The 18,467-nt window shown below is 39.3% G+C and overlaps 2 protein-coding genes across 2 annotated transcripts; both read left to right on the forward strand.

Annotated features, from left to right (window-relative positions):
• Positions 1 to 9,364: 9,364 nt before the first annotated feature.
• On the forward strand, positions 9,365 to 11,435 carry LOC134815656 (cytosolic Fe-S cluster assembly factor NUBP2 homolog). Its single transcript, XM_063824209.1, has 5 exons — positions 9,365 to 9,449; positions 9,699 to 9,829; positions 9,988 to 10,198; positions 10,340 to 10,413; positions 10,614 to 11,435. The coding sequence occupies exons 1-5, from the start codon at positions 9,374 to 9,376 to the stop codon at positions 10,950 to 10,952; spliced, it is 831 nt and encodes a 276-aa protein (XP_063680279.1). The 5' UTR covers positions 9,365 to 9,373; the 3' UTR covers positions 10,953 to 11,435.
• Positions 11,436 to 11,874: 439 nt separating this feature from the next.
• Positions 11,875 to 18,353, forward strand: LOC134815326 (3-oxo-5-alpha-steroid 4-dehydrogenase 1-like). The gene is made up of 7 exons (XM_063823844.1): positions 11,875 to 11,954; positions 14,541 to 14,662; positions 15,998 to 16,108; positions 16,222 to 16,336; positions 16,664 to 16,756; positions 16,924 to 17,081; positions 17,305 to 18,353. The coding sequence occupies exons 1-7, from the start codon at positions 11,886 to 11,888 to the stop codon at positions 17,483 to 17,485; spliced, it is 849 nt and encodes a 282-aa protein (XP_063679914.1). The 5' UTR covers positions 11,875 to 11,885; the 3' UTR covers positions 17,486 to 18,353.
• The last annotated feature ends 114 nt before the right edge of the window (positions 18,354 to 18,467 follow it).

Here is an 18,467-nt window from a genome sequence, read left to right on the forward strand (position 1 = left end):
AAAATCTAAGTACAGGGGGAGGTTAAACTCAATGCTGTTGTGAATAATAGTACGGAGCGAATAAATCTGATCAATGCAAGACCTTTTTTTCCTGAACCCGCACTGATTCTCTCGGAGCAGTTCTTCAAGCCCCGCATTCATCCGTCGCAACACTATTATCTGATAGAGTTTTGATGCCGTGGAGCGTAGGGTTATGCCCCTGTTGTTCGAGCAGAATGATGTATCACCCTTTTTCGGGACAATAACAATGATACCATTAACCCAATCCTCTGGCACATTCTCCGTCTCCCAAACACGTGCAAACAGTTTCTCAAGCCTGTCTAAAAGACCAGGAGCCCATACTTCAGCTGTTCGTTGGAAATTTCATCAATTCCAGAGCTCTTGTGATTCTTCAGACTCTTTAAAGCCTCAGAGATCTCTGTTCTGCATGTGTGTAATCAGTGTAGCTTGTGTTGCAAATATCGAGCTCTCTTATCTTTTGTAAATTTGCAATAAGTTCAGTTTGCTGTTACCGCGTAGTTTACCTTTGCGTGTGTACTTGTACATTACTATACAAGTACACTATGGGGGATGACCCAACTTTGACCCGATCCCAGGAGTTGATTAAGGAGTTCAACTATGATCAACAGGAAGATGTGGAAGGCTGTGTTGCACGCTGGTCCGATCAGTTAGAAAAAGACCTGCATATAGACTACCGTGAAATCGACTACGATAGTCGTGAAAAGATCAAGACAAAGGATAAACAGACTCTGTCTGGCTGGATTGTGGATGCAGTGGACCTTGTTCGTCGGCAGAGTAGTCAGATGTATCTCTTGAAGGAGATCATCGAGTGCTTCAAGACGGAAGCACTAGCAGACAAAGAAAAGGTGATCAGACTGCAGGGCCAGCTGCTGATGCAGAAGGACGAACAACTACAGTTGCTAAAGACGTCTGTTGAGGAGACAGTCCAAACAACGGTGGAGTCAGGGATTCAGAACTATAGTGCAGCTGTTCAACAGAACAGTGCAAGTGGTACGGTCTGCAACAGTAAAATCCTGAAGAAGGTGATGAAGAGTGTGGCTGCAGAGGAGGACAGGAGCAAGAACCTGATCGTGTTTGGGCTGAAAGAAGAGGAGGAAGAACAGCTTCCAGCGCTAGTTACCGCTTTATAGCATTTATACATTTCGGCCCATTTTATATGTTTGTTCGACTTGCTGTACATTTGTATATTTGCTATTTTGTAAAAGTTTCAAATCAAAAATCAAATCACTATCACTCAGATACGGAAAACATGGTGCGACCTCTAGACTGTCTAGGTCTGAAAGGTCCACGTCTCCTATCTGCGGGTTTAGTAGTTCAGCGAAGTGCTCACCCCATCGTTTTCGTTGAGCAGCGGGGTCAGAAATCAACTTCTCGGTTTTATCTCTGACAGCAGTTGACTTCCGATTCTTCTTGCCTGACAAGGACTTGATCATCTGCCAGACCTCCCTCTGCTGACCGTGTGAAGAAGCTGTTTCCAGATCGGCTGCAACCCGTAAAGCCCAGTTCTCATCGTCCTTCTTGCAGCTCTTCTTAACACGCTTATTAGCAAGAGAATACTCAGATCTATTGAATCCATCACATGGGCATTTCTGCTTGACCTTACTCCGCTCCGAGATGAGATCCTTTGTCTCTTGTGACAAGTGCTGCTTGTCAGATCATTATATGACGTATAATTAGTGATGTGCCGTATAATTAGTGATGTGATCCACCAGCTACGATTTACAGAACATGTGAACTCTACCCTATATCTAGCCCAGTTTTACCCCTTAGTTTTGATTTAAATTAACAAGTACACACACAATACTAAAAGAACAGATATCGTGGAGTTGGGTATGGTAATTCCTTCGCCTCTTAGCGGGTGTCTTGCCAACACTCAACCTGTTGATGTGAAAGTCGGTAATGACTTGCTGATCTTTGATAGCTCGCACATACTCTTGAACAGAGGGCTTTGGGCGATGCACTCGGGATTTAAATCCTCTGTGAAAGCCAGGCAGACTTGAGGGCTGAATCCTTTACTTGTCCTTCTTCCGGGAGTAGATGTATCCATCAGAGTCGAGTACCTAGCTGTTGACATCCTGTCCGACCAGAGATGAATTTGGAGAAGGTAGGCATGTTGATAGAATGCGATACTATTGTCTATCATCTTCCAGTATATAATATACCTAAGAACACTTGATCGGCTCACTCCCGTTGCATGCCTTTGGCACGTACGTCTCACATCCCTAGATACAAGAACCCCTCTTTAGCAAGAGCTCCTGTCCCTTATGTGATATAGTTATACGAGTCGAGCGGTCAAATCTTAAAGATCATGTTTACTTCTTAATGCACAGCTATGATGTACATGTGAACTCTACCATTTCTAGGTTAGTTAAATTCTACTGATGGATCACATTACTAATTATACGTCACTAATTAGTGACATGATCTGATCTCCCTGGGCCCCCTAGTAATGAGGGGGCCTGGAAGTCGGCCTCTCGACCAGTCAGTGAGTGGAATAGGGAGTGAAGCCTGTTACCATTCCTCCACTCTTTAGAGTTTAGGAAAATAGAGCCAGCAACGAAGATTGATAATCGCCTGCTAGTTCCTGTAGCAACTAAATCATCTAGTGAGTGCTTGAGGATGGTGACCGGATTTTCGTCTGTTCAAGATAAGAACATCCAACAGCAAGGAATGTGAAATATATCAATGCCATGCCGTGCCAACAGCAGACGGATAACTTCTCGTGTGGACCTCTATGCTTTGGGTTTCTCTGGGCATTTAGTGGTGGAAACGACCCCCAACAGATTCTGGTTCAACTCTACGGATATTAGGAAGACCATACTTAAAATCGCCGAGGACGTCAATAATCGCGATACACATCTTGGGAGAGAAGCGCAAAAAATAAATCCAACGGCAGCGTCAAAATCTCTGGTAACTGTTTCCTGTCAGGCTGTCTGAATCCTTAACAACAAATTACTCTCCAAACCCTGGGCAACTTCTCTCCTAGCTCCAACTACAACCGAAATACTGTAATATAAGCCCATCACCCTTTTCATCAGTCTCTGGAAAGCCCCTTGAAGTACCTACAGGTGTATCTATACTAGTATACTCATTCCACTAGCATGTAACATGTTCACGTAATCATTATAATGAGCTTTCCTCACTTCTTCACTTATCACTCAACCCAGCCTCTCTTCCAGTGCTCTGGATTTGGAGGACTTAATTAATGATACACTCAATTAATATACTTGTTAATTGATCTTTGATGTAATTTCTATTCGGTCTATTATTTTAATTTTGTTAGTGCATGGAGTGAGTCATGTATATTAAATTTCGTAATGAAGACTGCTTTCAATTCCCAATTGAATTTGTTACTCTATCCTAAATTAACAGCCTTCCCAGCAATACACGATATATTAATATAACTCAGTAAATAGTACACACTACACAGTATTATGTACTATGCAGTAGTACACAGGCACTTTCAATCATTAAGTAACCTGAAATGTTTAGCCAGTAAATTATTTTAATGTTATTTTTTACACACTGTTCCTCATGATGTGTGGTATATTAAAGCTTTATTACCGGGACTACTGTATTTCTTTTACTTGTTAATCCGACCGACTGCTTTAAACTTTTTTTAAAGTGTGTTATCTTTAAATTAATTCTGAGACCCACTCAATCAATACGATGCTGCATTCCATGTTTAAATTGTTCCTAATTACATTGTTATCTTCATCCATGATCACTAATAAGCTTAATGACATTGTTTGTAATTTAGTACTTCTTTTTCACTTGTTTACAAAAGAAATATGACTCAAAATTTTTCAGCTCCAGTACCTTGGTCGAGTGAAATCGTTTCTGCTCAGATGTCCGCTGGAGTACTTCGTCCGCTGGAGTACTTCGTCCGCTGGAGTACTTCGTAATGTTGTTCTAAGGATGAATAAAAGGTAGTACAAAATTTAAGATTGTAAATCTTTAGAATCATACTGTCTAGCGCCTAATCGTTCAAAATCTGGCGAGTAACTGAGATAATTAAAACCTGATTGAGATTTGAAAAGTTACTTACCATTGTACAGTCAAAAATTATATTTTTAATTTCAGCATAGTGATGAGAGAGGGCTATTAATGTGTGGGATTTCTGCTGCTTTGTTACAGTCATCTGACTTTTTCATTTTTACTCGGTGACTTTCTGAGGAAAGAGTTCTGCTAAAAAAGATACAAAAGATATGCACGCGAGAGATGTTTCCTCTGAGATTATGCTGATGCCGGATGCATCACAAGCACATATTATTCGAACTGCAAATCGGAGAATTTTTTTATAATCCTGAACTTAATTTAAAATCCTTACTTAAAATCAGTTCTTGTGTTTGAAGTCATTATATCTCAAGTTTGGCACATATAAATTCTCCCAAACTCTCACACATTATCCGTCATATAGCCTTGTAACTATCTGGAAAGTTTAAAGAAAATCTATCAGTCAGACCTTGAGAAAATCAAAAATATATTCTAAGTTATTCACTAAAACACTCTATTTTCGAACTTTTTATTTTGAACAGATTTATCGTTCTGGTACCAAAATGCTTTACCATAATAAACGTACGGCGCGAGAACATTTCCTCGTCCAAAGTCTGACAGTTAACAACATGCGTAGGATTCCCTCAAGAGGTGAAAACGTAATCGCCACCTAAGAGCCCTACTATATACAGTCGATATTCGAGATTGTTCTAAAAGAGCCCCCACAGTTGAAACCAACTTCAATCGATTTATTTTCGGACGCTGATTCCGAATGCTCCCCTGATTGAGATATTCAATAATGGCGAAAACTGTCTCGATCACGTAATATGACCATAATATCAAATATAGTGTAAGAAAGTTAGTCTAATTTCTCGTGAGGGTTAGGGTTTCAGCAAATGCTTTTGTTAAGGATTGGGTTAGGCATATTTAGGGTTAGGGTTGGGATCAGATTTGAGGGTTAGGGTTTCGGCGCGCGCTACTTCGAAGAAATTTAGACGAGCTTAACATCCGTCAAGACTGTCGACGTCCGACGAGTCCAATTTACAATTTCCCTGGCCCTAATTTTCCTGGGGAGGAAACTTTATTTTTACAAAGCGACACTGTCACTTTATTGTCCATTGTTAATGGACTAGCCCAGCGCGCGCTATTTCGTAGCACGTGCCTCGGAACATTTCGAGAGGGCGGCGCGCGCTATACTTCGAAGAAATTTAGACGAGTAACATCCGTCAATCTTATTTGTCATACGTTGTATGACCCGCTGCGCACGAGTTCGCGGCTCCCCCTGTATCGTAGAAACTTTACTAACTCTAAACTATAGTGAAACAACCGTGGGGGGTCACGACGTGATACAAAATCATTTTACTAAAAACTAATAGTATTTATTTCTTTTACTTTCAAAGTTAGGCCCGTGCCAGTGAGGTTTCATAAGTAAAACGTTACTCTATCCAGCATCCAGAGCCCATGCGCTTGCAATTGCACTGGCGCGCTCCCGCCTCCTTACCTGTGAAACAATTGACGGATGTTACTCGCTGCTTTCTCCTCGAAATGGCCCGATGGCAAGTGCTACGAAGTAGCGCGCGCCGGGCCAAACTATTAACAATGGTTTAATGAAACAAGCGCGCCTGCACGCTTGTTTCACACCTTAGTTTTGTTAGATAAAAAAGAGTTGGATTTATATCATTATGTTGTATGTGCGAAGTTTTTTAACAAGCAACATTTTTCGAGGATCGGGAATTTTACGCTGCGCACTCGTCCTGAGCATCAAATTAAATCAACATCTTAAATAAAAATTGAAAAAGCGACTTTATCAGTTGTCATCGTGCCATGCAGGTAAAGTGTATTAGATTTTATTAATTAATAAAATTGAATTTAATAAATTATTAATGTTGATGCAAAAATATATTTATTTAAATTATTTTTCTATTGAGTGCAATAACAAATAATATTTTGTAGACACTTGTGATGTTGTTATGTCATAATCTTAACTTACTTACTTACTTACGCTTAACTATTCGTTTCTTCATTCTTTTTGTCAGGTTGATTTCTATTTTTCACTATCCCTGTACACTCTAAATGGCATATAGATGATATCGGGGCTACAAAATTCTGTGCAAACTCATAATATATCTTATATTACACTGACTAGTATTAACTGATATCTTCTCAGTTCAGACATGAGAGAGAAGACAATTTTTCATTGGCTTAGCACTTCAGCGACGTTTGGCTAATTTTTATGTTGCGCCATAAACTGTAATCGATGATACTATATCTACTTAACTCATCTACTACTTATCATACTTAACTATATTATGTGTATATTGTTTATTAAATCTAGTACATTATCTTTAGTATATAATTCACCTAACCATGTACTTTCGCGCCACTGCGGGCGCGCATGTTTCACAAGTAAAGAAACCGCTGGATCGGCGGGCGCACGCTACTACAAGCGCAAGGGCTCTGGATAGAGCAAGTATATAACAATGTGTGTGTGATGAATGTATCATATCCTTCACATTCTACACCCGTAACACAGGTATTCTACACCTTATCACTCACTCACCAATTTGCCGACCCATGCGTGCATAATTTGTATAAGTACCACTGTCTACTTGAAATGTTTAAAATAATCAAACTTCACACTCCAATACCGATGTACAATTTATTTCAAAAGTCACCCCGACGTGATAACTACTTTATTATCCCCGCTGCAACCAATTTGTTTGTATATAAAACCTCGAATATGTGGAATAAATTCCTTAAACCTTCTAGTAAGATTGACTTCTCGTCCCCAATTGCACTTGTTAAAGGTCGCATTAAAACTATGCTACTCAATGCTCAAAAAGCTGGAAACACTGATGAATGGTCAGAACTCAACTTTGATGGAAATGACATGTGCCTATAATAAGAACACACAAACAAGTCCATATAGATTTCATACTACACACACAAAATAACACACACAATACACCACATTCAAACATAGAAACTATATATTCACGCATATAACACAGAACACTGATCAGCTCATCCGCTTTACACTGGTGTCTGGACTTGTCTGGAGTGTTCGTCTGGAACGTGGGACGGACTCACAAATATATTGTGTAAACGTAGCGCGCGAAACTTAAACATTGTATAACTTTATCATTTCATTACCCAGCGTGATTTACCGCGCCAGAATAATGAAATGGCGCCGCGCTATATCCGTAAACTTGCAGTCATTTATATCTTATATTTTATATTTTGTATCTCTTACTACGTAACGCGAAAATAAGTTGTATCACACTCCGGGTTTTGGACCCCAATGTTAACCTTGCAGCAACTGTGTCAGCCCAATATACTCTAGAAGTATGATCACACCTATTTTAATGAACAAGAGACCCATAATTAATATAATCAGATACTCGTCAACAGCAGCAGTTTCCGTCCGTGTGATGTGTTGTCCTTCTCCTTTCTGTGTCCCCGTCGTTTTGTTTTGTGAAATGTATTGTAGTAGTGTTTTAATATTTAAATCGAACGAAACTCAATAGTTAATAATAACAAACACAAATACTATTTTAAATAATTGATTAATATCGATTTATACCAACAACCAAACATTAATTATTCTTTAATAACCTTTTATATATGTGTTAAACGATCCATGGCATATCTAAAATTCGATAATGAACTTCATATTATTAGTGCCGCGTGCTGATAAATATCTGGGAATCAATCCACCCAATCGTGGCGATAACATACTTTTGTGCTTGGCCGGTTTTAGGTTTGAGTTTGTGCTCCAAAAGTGGTAAATCGGGTGCTAGTAAAGCTCTTGCAGGCAACTGGCTCCTTTTGCCAACTGCTTTTGGTTTAAGCGCTGACTCACATTTGGAACTGGCACGGGTATAATTGTAATATCCTACGAATAGAAGTCAGCATGTCATATTATTTCGCAAAAACTCGTTTAAATATCTTGACAATATTTACAATTTAAAGTTTATGGTTTTAGGTTTAGGCGCGGCGCACCGCTTATATGTTATAGCTCAATCATCTTATATTTTCAGCGCTGTGTTGCTACACGCTGTATAACATGTGGACCCAGCGCGGTGCCGCGCCTTAGCAGCAAAAGAGTTATTTATTTCAAAATTTATTTTTGTATCTAGCAAAAATGATGTAATGTTTTTAATATGACGTAGAATTAAACATTAAAGCTATTTCCGTACAGCCTAAGTATGCTCGTTAGAAAAACTATCAACAATGAACATGCTAGCTTTCTTTATTTTTGTAAGTCGCGTTGGCTGACATCTTGGGTTGTACTGGATGTAACAAGTTTATTATCGGATGTCTACTTATATTTATTATGATATTATTATTCATTGTAATGGCAATAAAATTTAAATTTTGTTTTACTTAAATTTTGTTTTACTTAATATCTATTGAAGTGGCGAAGATTTTCTAGACGAAAAACACATCGATATTATTGCTGCAGCAGATACAAATACCAACATTATTATATTCCCAACCGTTTGAACCATTAAATTAACTAATCTAGGTAAACTATAGGTAAAAATATAATATTAATCATAAGCTAAAATGTACCAATCTTTGTATTCTAAATGGGGAAAAGAAGAAACATTGTCAGTCAGTCGAGAAAATTGTCAGTCAGGCTATATGGCAGCTTTGCAGATGTTGTGACAATGCTAGTAATGGTCCCAGGCTTGCGACTGGAATTGCGGTGTTAAATCGATTTAACGGTATACCAATGATCCACCTTCAATCCTTAACTTAACTTTTACTGTTTTAAACTGATATGATGACATTAACTTAACTCATTTTGTTACATACTTCTTCTTAGTGTGGTGACTTGGGGTCCATAAATATAACAATACAAGCTGATAAACCAAAAAGAACAACTGGGGTAGGTAGGTAGCCCTGGTGGGTGCGTAAACTCTACTGTCTGCTCTCTCCAAGATCAGCCTGCTTCTCCATTTTACTGTGAAGCCTAATTTCTAGTTTTTATAAATACAATGCAAGTGCATGTTTGCAAGTACCTGTAGTATATTCCTTGGTAATAGAATAACTTTAAAAGTTTTTCAAATTGTTGCTATAATTGATTTAAATAAAAATTTGTTGTTTTCTTGAAAAGTCCTCTTTTTGTAATGCATTTGAGACAGGATACAGAAATTTCCTCCATACCCTGCTGTAAAAGCTGTGTTAAGTACTGCAGAGTTACGTCACTGTCTCTTAGATCAGTGAAATTTTCCAGAATGGATCAGATTGATATACACCATGCACATTGCACCTAGAACTGGTGTGTCAAAGGTATAACATTGTATTTCAGCATAGTTATTTTAAATGCATACCTTTTGTAGGCCAGAGAATGAATGATAATAACGAAACAACTGAGGTGTTTTCTGGTACATCCAGTGTAAAACGGATCATTGGTGTGTTTTCAGGTAAATTCACTGGCTTAACTTCAGGATTGAACTCTTCCAATAATATAACCTAGATGTAGCATCCGATAAGGAACATTACTCATACATGTTACATTGAAACGTTGAACAGTTTCCTTCACCTGAAAAGAGCAGTTTACGAGTTGTATTCACGAAGTCATTATAAATTTTGTTATGGGCCAACAGCATTCCAAAAATATTTTTAAATATCACAATCATGTTGTTAACAATTTGTGCAATTTAACATTCCAGGTAAAGGTGGAGTTGGGAAGAGCACAACTGTTGCGGTAATAGCTTTCAATCTCGCTCAAAGAGGATTCTCTGTTGGAGTCCTTGATGCTGACCTGTGTGGACCAAGTCTCTCTAAGATGATTGGACTGAAGGTTGGTCATATATTATTGCTATCAACTTATACATTATACAACAATCAGTATAAATATATTATATATTGTACAATGTATTGTTAATTATAATGGGTATAATGACCATTCTTTCATAACCGTACATCTCAGTTATAATAATCTCATTCTGAACTATTCAGGGAAACATCCACTCCTGTGATCAAGGTTGGGTTCCTTTAACTCAATCAGTTGGGGCTGGGAGAATATCGGCAGTATCCTTGTCTTATCTGGTTGAAAACCAGGATCAGGCGGTGATTTGGCGCGGTCCCAAGAAAACTGCTATGATAAAGCAGTTTTTAGAGGATGTTTGCTGGGGATCACTTGACTACCTGATTATTGACACACCGCCAGGTAATGTGAGGCAACATCCAGCTAACTACAGGAAATACAGTACACAACTCTTCTTTAGTTCTAACTTGTTTCACATTTAATTGTCCAATTTTATAAGAATTCCTGTATCTCTCAGGACACTGATTTGACGTGTTTTATCAGGTACATCAGATGAGCACATGGCTGTAATGGAATGTGTCCCTAACTGTTCCGTCATCCTCACTACCTCACCTCAGGTAACTAACATTGACATCTGCATTATAAACCGGACAGAACCGTTGTGAGATTATATAACCACTATAAAAAGCTTTCTTTAAATAACTTGTGGTTTTGAAGGACTCTGAAGTTTATTATTAACTTGCATCCGATCCTAATCACCCGAAGTCTGTGGGTTTAAAACAGTTGAAGTTTGCAATAATAACACTACCCTACCCAGGCATTAGCCGCAGCAGATGTGTTGAGACAAGTGAGCTTCTGCAAGACGACCGGAGCTAATATACTAGGTATTATTGAAACACTGAGTGGGTTTGTGTGCCCGAACTGTTCAGACTGCAGTCTGTTATTTAACCAGGGTGGAGGTCAGAGACTGGCTGAACACTGCAAGTTAAAGTTCCTTGGCTCAGTGCCAATAGACCCTAACTTGTCAATATATTTGGATAGTGGGACTTTGTTGGAGAATAAGGACACTTGTGTTTCTTATCAGAGTTATAGTGAGATCGTTGATAAGGTATTAGATACTTTGGAAGCTAATTCAAGTATTAGGAATGCTGGATGAGAGTTATATATTACAGGATTATAATTTTCCATTTGAGATTATTCAATTCTATACAAGAAACTGTATTTGATAACCGGATATTATAGTCGGTAAGAACAGGAAACTAAAAGTGTGCTCATTTAATTTGTGAGTTTTATTTCCTGTCCCCTCGTGTAATAAGATAGTTTATAGAATTCCTGGACCAACAAGTTATCGTACCATAACTTACATACTTTAATGAGGTTTAGCAAAAAGTGTCAGGTACATTTTAAAGTGGATCGGATTATCCGTACGGGTTTATCTTGTCGTGTAATTAGGAGTTGCTGTTCCATGATATGGGTTATGAGGTTAGTGTCTATTATTGTGTTATGGAACAAGATAATGATACAGCGCGAGCGGTGTGATTTAGTTTCAGTTTATTTATTTATTTCCAGCCCCTTGAAATTTATTGCTAAATATCTCAATATAATCTTTGTTGCAATTATGTTTCATAATTCGAACACCATTTCGGTCCTTGCTGCCTCAGCCTTTCTATGAGCTGCAAATGTAAAAGTTTGTGGTTTGCACCACGCTCAAAATTCATGAGTAGTTAGTCAAAATTGTATATTTCTACCTCTACTGTGACAGACTCGAGTGTGACGAGTTACGCACCGTACCGTCACAATGGTTCAACTGTTACATTCAGGGGGTACAACCGTTACATTCACCGACTATAGATACTCAGTATTCAGGTATTCAGTATTCACAATTATTATATATACCGATTTAGTAGCAATAGTTACTGAACTTTACACGGCTTCATGCTCACTATTAGGCCTCTCTAAAAACACACAACATTTCGCTTTGACATTTATCACCGGCTCTGACACATCTCCTAAAGTTGTTTATTTCACAATTCTAAAGTTTAGAAACAGATATTTTATTTATAACTTTACCCTAAATTATTCTAGCAAGATGGGTGATCGTCCTTTTATTGTCGGATTTTCCTTCGGAATTCTCCCTGTTATCCTCGCTTACTTCAAGGTTCGATGAATTATGTATTTTTATTTTTAGGGTACGGGTATTTGCCTCACAGAATGGCCAAAAAAAAGGAAGGTCTCTCAAAGTCACAAAACACACTTTATTCCAGTTTTTATCTCATAAGAAGCTAAGTTGACACTCATATTTTTCTTCCCGGGGGTTCATTTAATCTCATAACCATTTTTTCTTTGAGAAAAATTGGCCGGAAAATCTTCCTCCAAAAAAACATGCCTCACAGAATGGCCAAATCTGAATTTCTATAATTTTTTTGATGGAGATACTTTTTAAATTTCTATCACCACACGTTCTTAGAAAACCTATTAAGGAATGGGGTAATAACCTAAAACTCACGAAAAAACTGAGCTGTGAAAAATTATTTCACAAAAAAGAAAAAATGCCTGACAAAATGGCAAAAAAAAAAGAAAACGAGAAAATTTTATTTTTCTAAAACCTTTGGCTCTTGTTTCAGGCATGCTGCTGGTATTAATATGCCTTGTTAACACCCCCATATAGGTGAAATTTCTTAGAACTGAATAAAAAGGGCATAATTTCCTACACCAAAAATGGCCATTTTGTGTGGCGTTGTTCATATTCCCTGATTTCATGATTTATAACCTTCATTCGGCTGTAAAAACACTCCATCTGGGGTGTTATTGTATGATAAATAGCTTGTGAATACTTTAGACTTATGGTTTCATTGAATAAAAGGAGTTTTAAATTTTGGCCATTTTGTGAGGCGTTTAGCCATTTTAACATTTTGTTTCTTCCTAAATTGAACAATGTTCGTTTTTTTTGATGAATACTATTCTTTAAACATCTTCTGTCATACTGGTGCCAGAAGTTCTCACCAAAATGCAAACTTAGTTCAAAAATTTGAAAACAAATTTTGTGAGGCATATTTTGGCCATTTTGTGAGGCGTGTAGCCATTTTAGCATTTTGTTTCTTCCTAAATTGAACAATGTTCGTTTTTTTTGATGAATACTATTCTTTAAACATCTTCTGTCATACTGGTGCCAGAAGTTCTCACCAAAATGTAAACTTAGTTCGAAAATTTGAAAACAAATTTTTCAGTGCTCAAAATTTCTACATAAACAGTCATATTTATGCCAGAAAATGTGGTCCTAGTTAATGATTTCACCACAGGAAGTGTTGTCAGAAGACTTTTGTTTCATATGGGGGGGGGGGGGGGGGGGGGGGGGGGTGTCACCTCCGTCTATGTCCGCTTGTCTCATAGAATCCAAAAAGGACAGGACATAGACGGACATAGGCGGACATAGGCGGACATAGGCGGACATAGACGGACATAGGCGGACATAGGCGGACATAGGCGGACATTAATGGACACCTAAATTGCTAAATAAAATGTTCAATTTTTGCTGTTATAGGGGGATCATGTTTTTGTCCGTTCGGTACCTCTATATTTTCAAAACGGACAAAAAATAGAGCGGACAAAAACGGACAAAAATGGACAAAAACGGACAAAAATGGAAATAACATTTAGATGCTTCCTCCTCCTACTCTTCCTCCTCCTCCCCCTGGGTCTTCCTGATCTTCCTCAGTCCTCTTCCTCCACCCCTCCTCAGTCCTCCTCCTACTCCTCCTCCTCGTCCTCAGTCCTCCTCATCAGTCCTCAACAGTCCTCCCCCTCCCCAGTCCTCCTCCTCCTCCCCAGTCCTCCTCCTGGGTCCTCCTCCTGGGTCCTCCTCCTCCTCTTCATCCTCCTCCTCTTCCTCCTCAGTCCTCCTCCTCCCCAGTCCTCTCCCAGTCCCCCTCCTTCTCCTCCTCCTATTCAGTTCTCCTCCTCCTCCTCCTCAGTTCTCCTCAGTCCTCCTCCTGAGTCCTCCTCCTCCTCAGTCATCCTCCTCAGTTCTCCTCCTCCTCCTCCTAGGTCCTCCTTCTGGGTCCTCCTCCTCCTAGGTCCTCCTTCTGGGTCCTCCTCCTCCTCCTCCTCCTCCTCCCTCTCAGTCATCCTCCTCAGTCATCCTCCTCAGTCATCCTCCTCAGCCATCCTCCTCAGCCATCCTTCTCAGCCATCCTCCTCAGTACTCTTCAGTACTCTTCAGTACTGTTCAGTTCTCAAAATGTTTGTCCGCTAATGTCCACAAATGTCCGCTAATGTCCACCAATGTCCATCCAAGTCCGCCAATGTCCGTCCGGGTCCGCCAATGTCCGTCCGAGTCCGCCAATGTCCGTCCGAGTCCGCCAATGTCCGTCCGTGTCCGCTAATGTCCCAAAAAACACGTCCGTTGTCTCATAGAATCCAAAAAGGACAGGACATAGGCGGACATAGACGGACATGACACCCCCCCCCCCCATATGGTATCCACAAAACCTACCAGTCTTTTATAAAAAATTAGTTACAAAAACATTTACAAATTTGGCCATTCTGTGAGGCTAGCCATTCTGTGAGGCATTTACCCGGGATATTACTTTCACCTGTTCCAATTTCACAGCATCAAAAACTCCTGATTAATCTAGCCATTAAGGCTAAGTTTTGGAACTTAGTTTTGGAACATTCTCGAATGTTCAACAAGTATTTAAAATAATTATTCTCTATTATTTCCTCAGAAACATGAACAATATTTCAGGGGTGGCTATGGTTTCCTGCTGAACTGACATGGGAGAATCAAGGTTTTCTGATACTGTGTGCTATTGTCACTTTTAGTAACTACCTGAACGAGTATCTCCAGTGGTACCCTCTCCAGTACAGGTAGATAGGACCTCTAAATAAGACCTCTAAATAGGACCTCTAAATAGGACCTCTAAATAGGACCTCTAAATAGGACCTCTAAATAGGACCTCTAAATAGGACCTCTAAATAGGACCTCTAAATAGGACCTCTAAATATGACCTCTAAATAGGACCTCTAAATATGACCTCTAAATAGGATCTCTAAATAGGACCTCTTAATAGGACCTCTAAATATGACCTCTAAATAGGATCTCTAAATAGGACCTCTTAATAGGACCTCTAAATAGGACCTCTAAATAGAACCTCTAAATAGGACCTCTAAATAGGACCTCTAAATAGGACCTCTAAATAGGACCTCTAAATAGGACCTCTAAATAGGACCTCTAAATAGGACCTCTAAATAGGACCTCTAAATATGACCTCTAAATAGGACCTCTAAATATGACCTCTAAATAGGATCTCTAAATAGGACCTCTTAATAGGACCTCTAAATAGGACCTCTAAATAGAACCTCTAAATAGGACCTCTAAATAGGACCTCTAAATAGGACCTCTAAATAGGACCTCTAAATAGGACCTCTAAATAGGACCTCTAAATAGGACCTCTAAATAGAACCTCTAAATAAATCCTCTAAGACTATTTATACGTGTTTTTAGGATCTTGTTTAAGTGATCATAATAATAATCTCCATTATTATATATATTATAACAGGCAGGACCTATGAATAAATAGGTGTAGAGAATGGGTGTAGATCTATTTGTATCGCTATTGAAATATATATTAAGTTTAGAATTTTAATTAATTTACTGTATCGTGTACATGTCATAGTTAGTTCTGGTATATCAGTGCTTCAACAGTATCAGTGCTTTCTTTCAATTCAATAATAAATGTTCCAACATTTATAACAACCACAGTGCACAGTAACCACATTAACCACAGTAACCACAGTAACTACAGTAACCACAGTAACTACAGTAACCACAGTAACCACAGTAACCACAGCACATTAACCACATTAATCACATTAACCACAGTAACTACAGTAACCACAGTAACCACAGTAACCACAGCACATTAACCACATTAATCACATTAACCACAGTAACTACAGTAACCACAGTAACCACAGTAACCACAGCACATTAACCACATTAATCACATTAACCACAGTAACTACAGTAACCACAGTAACCACAGTAATTACAGTAACCATAGTAACCACAGTAACCACACTAACCATAGTAACCACAGTAACCACACTAACCATAGTAACCACAGCACATTAACCACATTAATCACATTAACCACAGTAACCACAGTAACCACAGTAACCACAGTAACAATAATGTTTCAGTAAGTTCGCTCCAGAAGGGGGGTGTCCCGCTAGAGTTGGGTGGTTCATCATGTACTCCACTCCCGCTTTAGCTTACGTTATTGTCTGGAACTACCTGGGTGCTCCCACCAGGTCAGATTTACAGTGTTTTGGGAAATTTGACAGGATTAGTTTTTAAGGAATATCGATAAAGCGTTATTTGTTCAGAGTAAGAAGTTTTCCAAATAACCAAGCTGTCCCCCCAGTTCGTACGATCTGCTGATGTTGGGTTTATACTGTACTCACTTCACTAAACGGTGTCTGGAGGTGCTATTTGTACACAAGTACAGTAAGGACTGCCTATTTCTAACTGTTATCGAGGTACGCTTCTCATCGCCTGTTTCTCACTTGTTTATCACTTGTTTCTCACTTGTTTCTCACTTGTTTCTCACTTGTTTCTCACTTGTTTCTCACTTGTTTCTCACTTGTTTCTCACTTTTTCTCACTTTTTCTAACTTGTTTCTCAGTTGCGTTATAAACATTTCGTCCAGTCCCAGCATAAAATATTGAATTAACTGAACATTATCATGCTCCTGTTATTTAATACCTTACACTTAGTTTTTAGACGATACACACTGTGTTTAACCCTGCCTTTAACACTGCCAGACTGTGTAATAATACAGTACACACTACACGTGTTTGTTTCAGATAGCCTCTTTCTACTCGCTTGGAGCTGTGGTTACCGCATACTCTCTCCACAGACTCTCTGGACCTGACAGAAACTCTTTCCTTGACGATGAGGTTTGCTATAGTGGACACACTTCGAAAATATTTCAAGCCTATTAATATCGGATATAATTAAAAAAGAAGAAAATAAAAGGAAGATTGGATCTGATAGGTTGAGCAGATTGAAGCCTAAACCAGGTTTTGCAATGTACTTGTATCTAACTAAACCCACTCCCCTGCAGCTACGAGTGAAAGTAGGACTCTGTATCTGGGTAACAGGGCAGCTGATTAACCTGGTCCACCACTACATTCTCTCTACTCTCCGGTCCCCTGGGTCCTACAAGTACATTGTCCCTACTGGGGGGCTGTTCGGACTCATTGTCTGTCCTCAGTACTGCGGGTCAGTTAGAGTGTGTTTACCGAGTTGTTAATTGTTTCTAATTTAAGACTTTGGACAAATAAAATGATCAATCTTTCTACATGAATTTGAAGCCTCTTTTAGAAGCAACTGCTCAGTGTATTTTGAAATCTTACTTTTGAGCTAACAGATTATATATTAATAGCAAAACAGTCATGCTCTTTTCTTTTAATGATTTTATTTTTGTAAATAAGTATCCTCCCAGAGAGCTGACATCGTGGTTGGGATTCGGTCTGATAGGATACAGTTTCGGAGCGTTTGTCAACTACGTTCCCATGGTAGCGTACCTCTGTGCACGTGCACATCACACTTATAGGTGGTACGGTACCAAGTTTGATGACTATCCTGGTAAAGGTACCATGAAGCTGTGGCCTTGGGTTTACTAAGAACTGGAGAGAAGCTGTGGAGACATGGCTGTGGAGGCATGGCTGTGGAGGCATGGCTGTAGAGACATGGCTGTGGAGACATGGCTGTGGAGACATGGCTGTGGAGACATGGTCCATGGATGTGGAGACATGGCTGTGGAGACATGGCTGTGGAGACATGGCTGTGGAGACATGGCTGTGGAGACATGGCTGTGGAGACATGGCTGTGGGGACATGACTGTGGAGACATGGCTGTGGAGACATGGCTGTGGGGACATGACTGTGGAGACATGGCTATGGAGGCATGGCTGTGGAGACATGGCTGTGGAGACATGGCTGTGGAGACATGGCTGTGGAGGCATGGAGACACATAGTACATTTGAATTAATAGTTGAATCTTATTTTCCTTCAGCTTAAATCTTTATATTTTGGGTGTTAACTGTTTACTGTTACCAGTATAAAAACGGTATTGGATGATCAAACCATATATTATTTTTACCTCAGTATAGCTGAGTAGAACTTTGCATGCTAGTGTAAAATATGGGCGGCCTAATGTCTTGCAGGGCTAGTTACAGGTTATGAGCTGCTTTTCAACCGATTACAAGCTTACAATGGCGTCACAATGGCGTCACAATGGCGTCACCTGACCTGCTGTCTCCAGACTTGGCCAAAAGCCAGGTTTCTCTCACTTACTATCCTGACCCTGATTAGTTGAGAGACTTTAGTTAAGATGAGTTGATTTGATAGGAGCTGCATTTGTTAATCATGTTAATACTTATGTTTATAAACTTTAGAGTTAACGTTAATGTTAACAATCGTGCTGTACAGTAGTTTGTGAGAATTCAAAATAGAGTTGGTGTTATTAGGGGTCGTTCACATATTACATAATCAGCCGAGGGGGGAGGGGTTTCCAAATGCTTACGGTTGATTACGGGGGGGGGGGGGGGGGGGGGGGGGGAGTTTGGTCGTTGATTACGTTGCTAAAATATTGATTACGTAATAT

Source organism: Bolinopsis microptera, chromosome 5 (genome assembly GCF_026151205.1).
Source record: "Bolinopsis microptera isolate Bmic1 chromosome 5, MBARI_Bmic_1.0, whole genome shotgun sequence".
NCBI lineage: Eukaryota > Metazoa > Ctenophora > Tentaculata > Lobata > Bolinopsidae > Bolinopsis > Bolinopsis microptera.

Coding starts and splice junctions, on each gene's coding strand:
- LOC134815656 (XM_063824209.1), top strand. CDS start 9,374: ATGAATGATAATAACGAAACAACTGAGGTGTTTTCTGGTACATCCAGT. Junction 9,830..9,987: donor CTAAGATGATTGGACTGAAG/GTTGGTCATATA, acceptor TGAACTATTCAG/GGAAACATCCACTCCTGTGA. Junction 10,414..10,613: donor TCCTCACTACCTCACCTCAG/GTAACTAACATT, acceptor TACCCTACCCAG/GCATTAGCCGCAGCAGATGT.
- LOC134815326 (XM_063823844.1), top strand. CDS start 11,886: ATGGGTGATCGTCCTTTTATTGTCGGATTTTCCTTCGGAATTCTCCCT. Junction 16,109..16,221: donor TACCTGGGTGCTCCCACCAG/GTCAGATTTACA, acceptor CTGTCCCCCCAG/TTCGTACGATCTGCTGATGT. Junction 16,337..16,663: donor TATTTCTAACTGTTATCGAG/GTACGCTTCTCA, acceptor TGTTTGTTTCAG/ATAGCCTCTTTCTACTCGCT.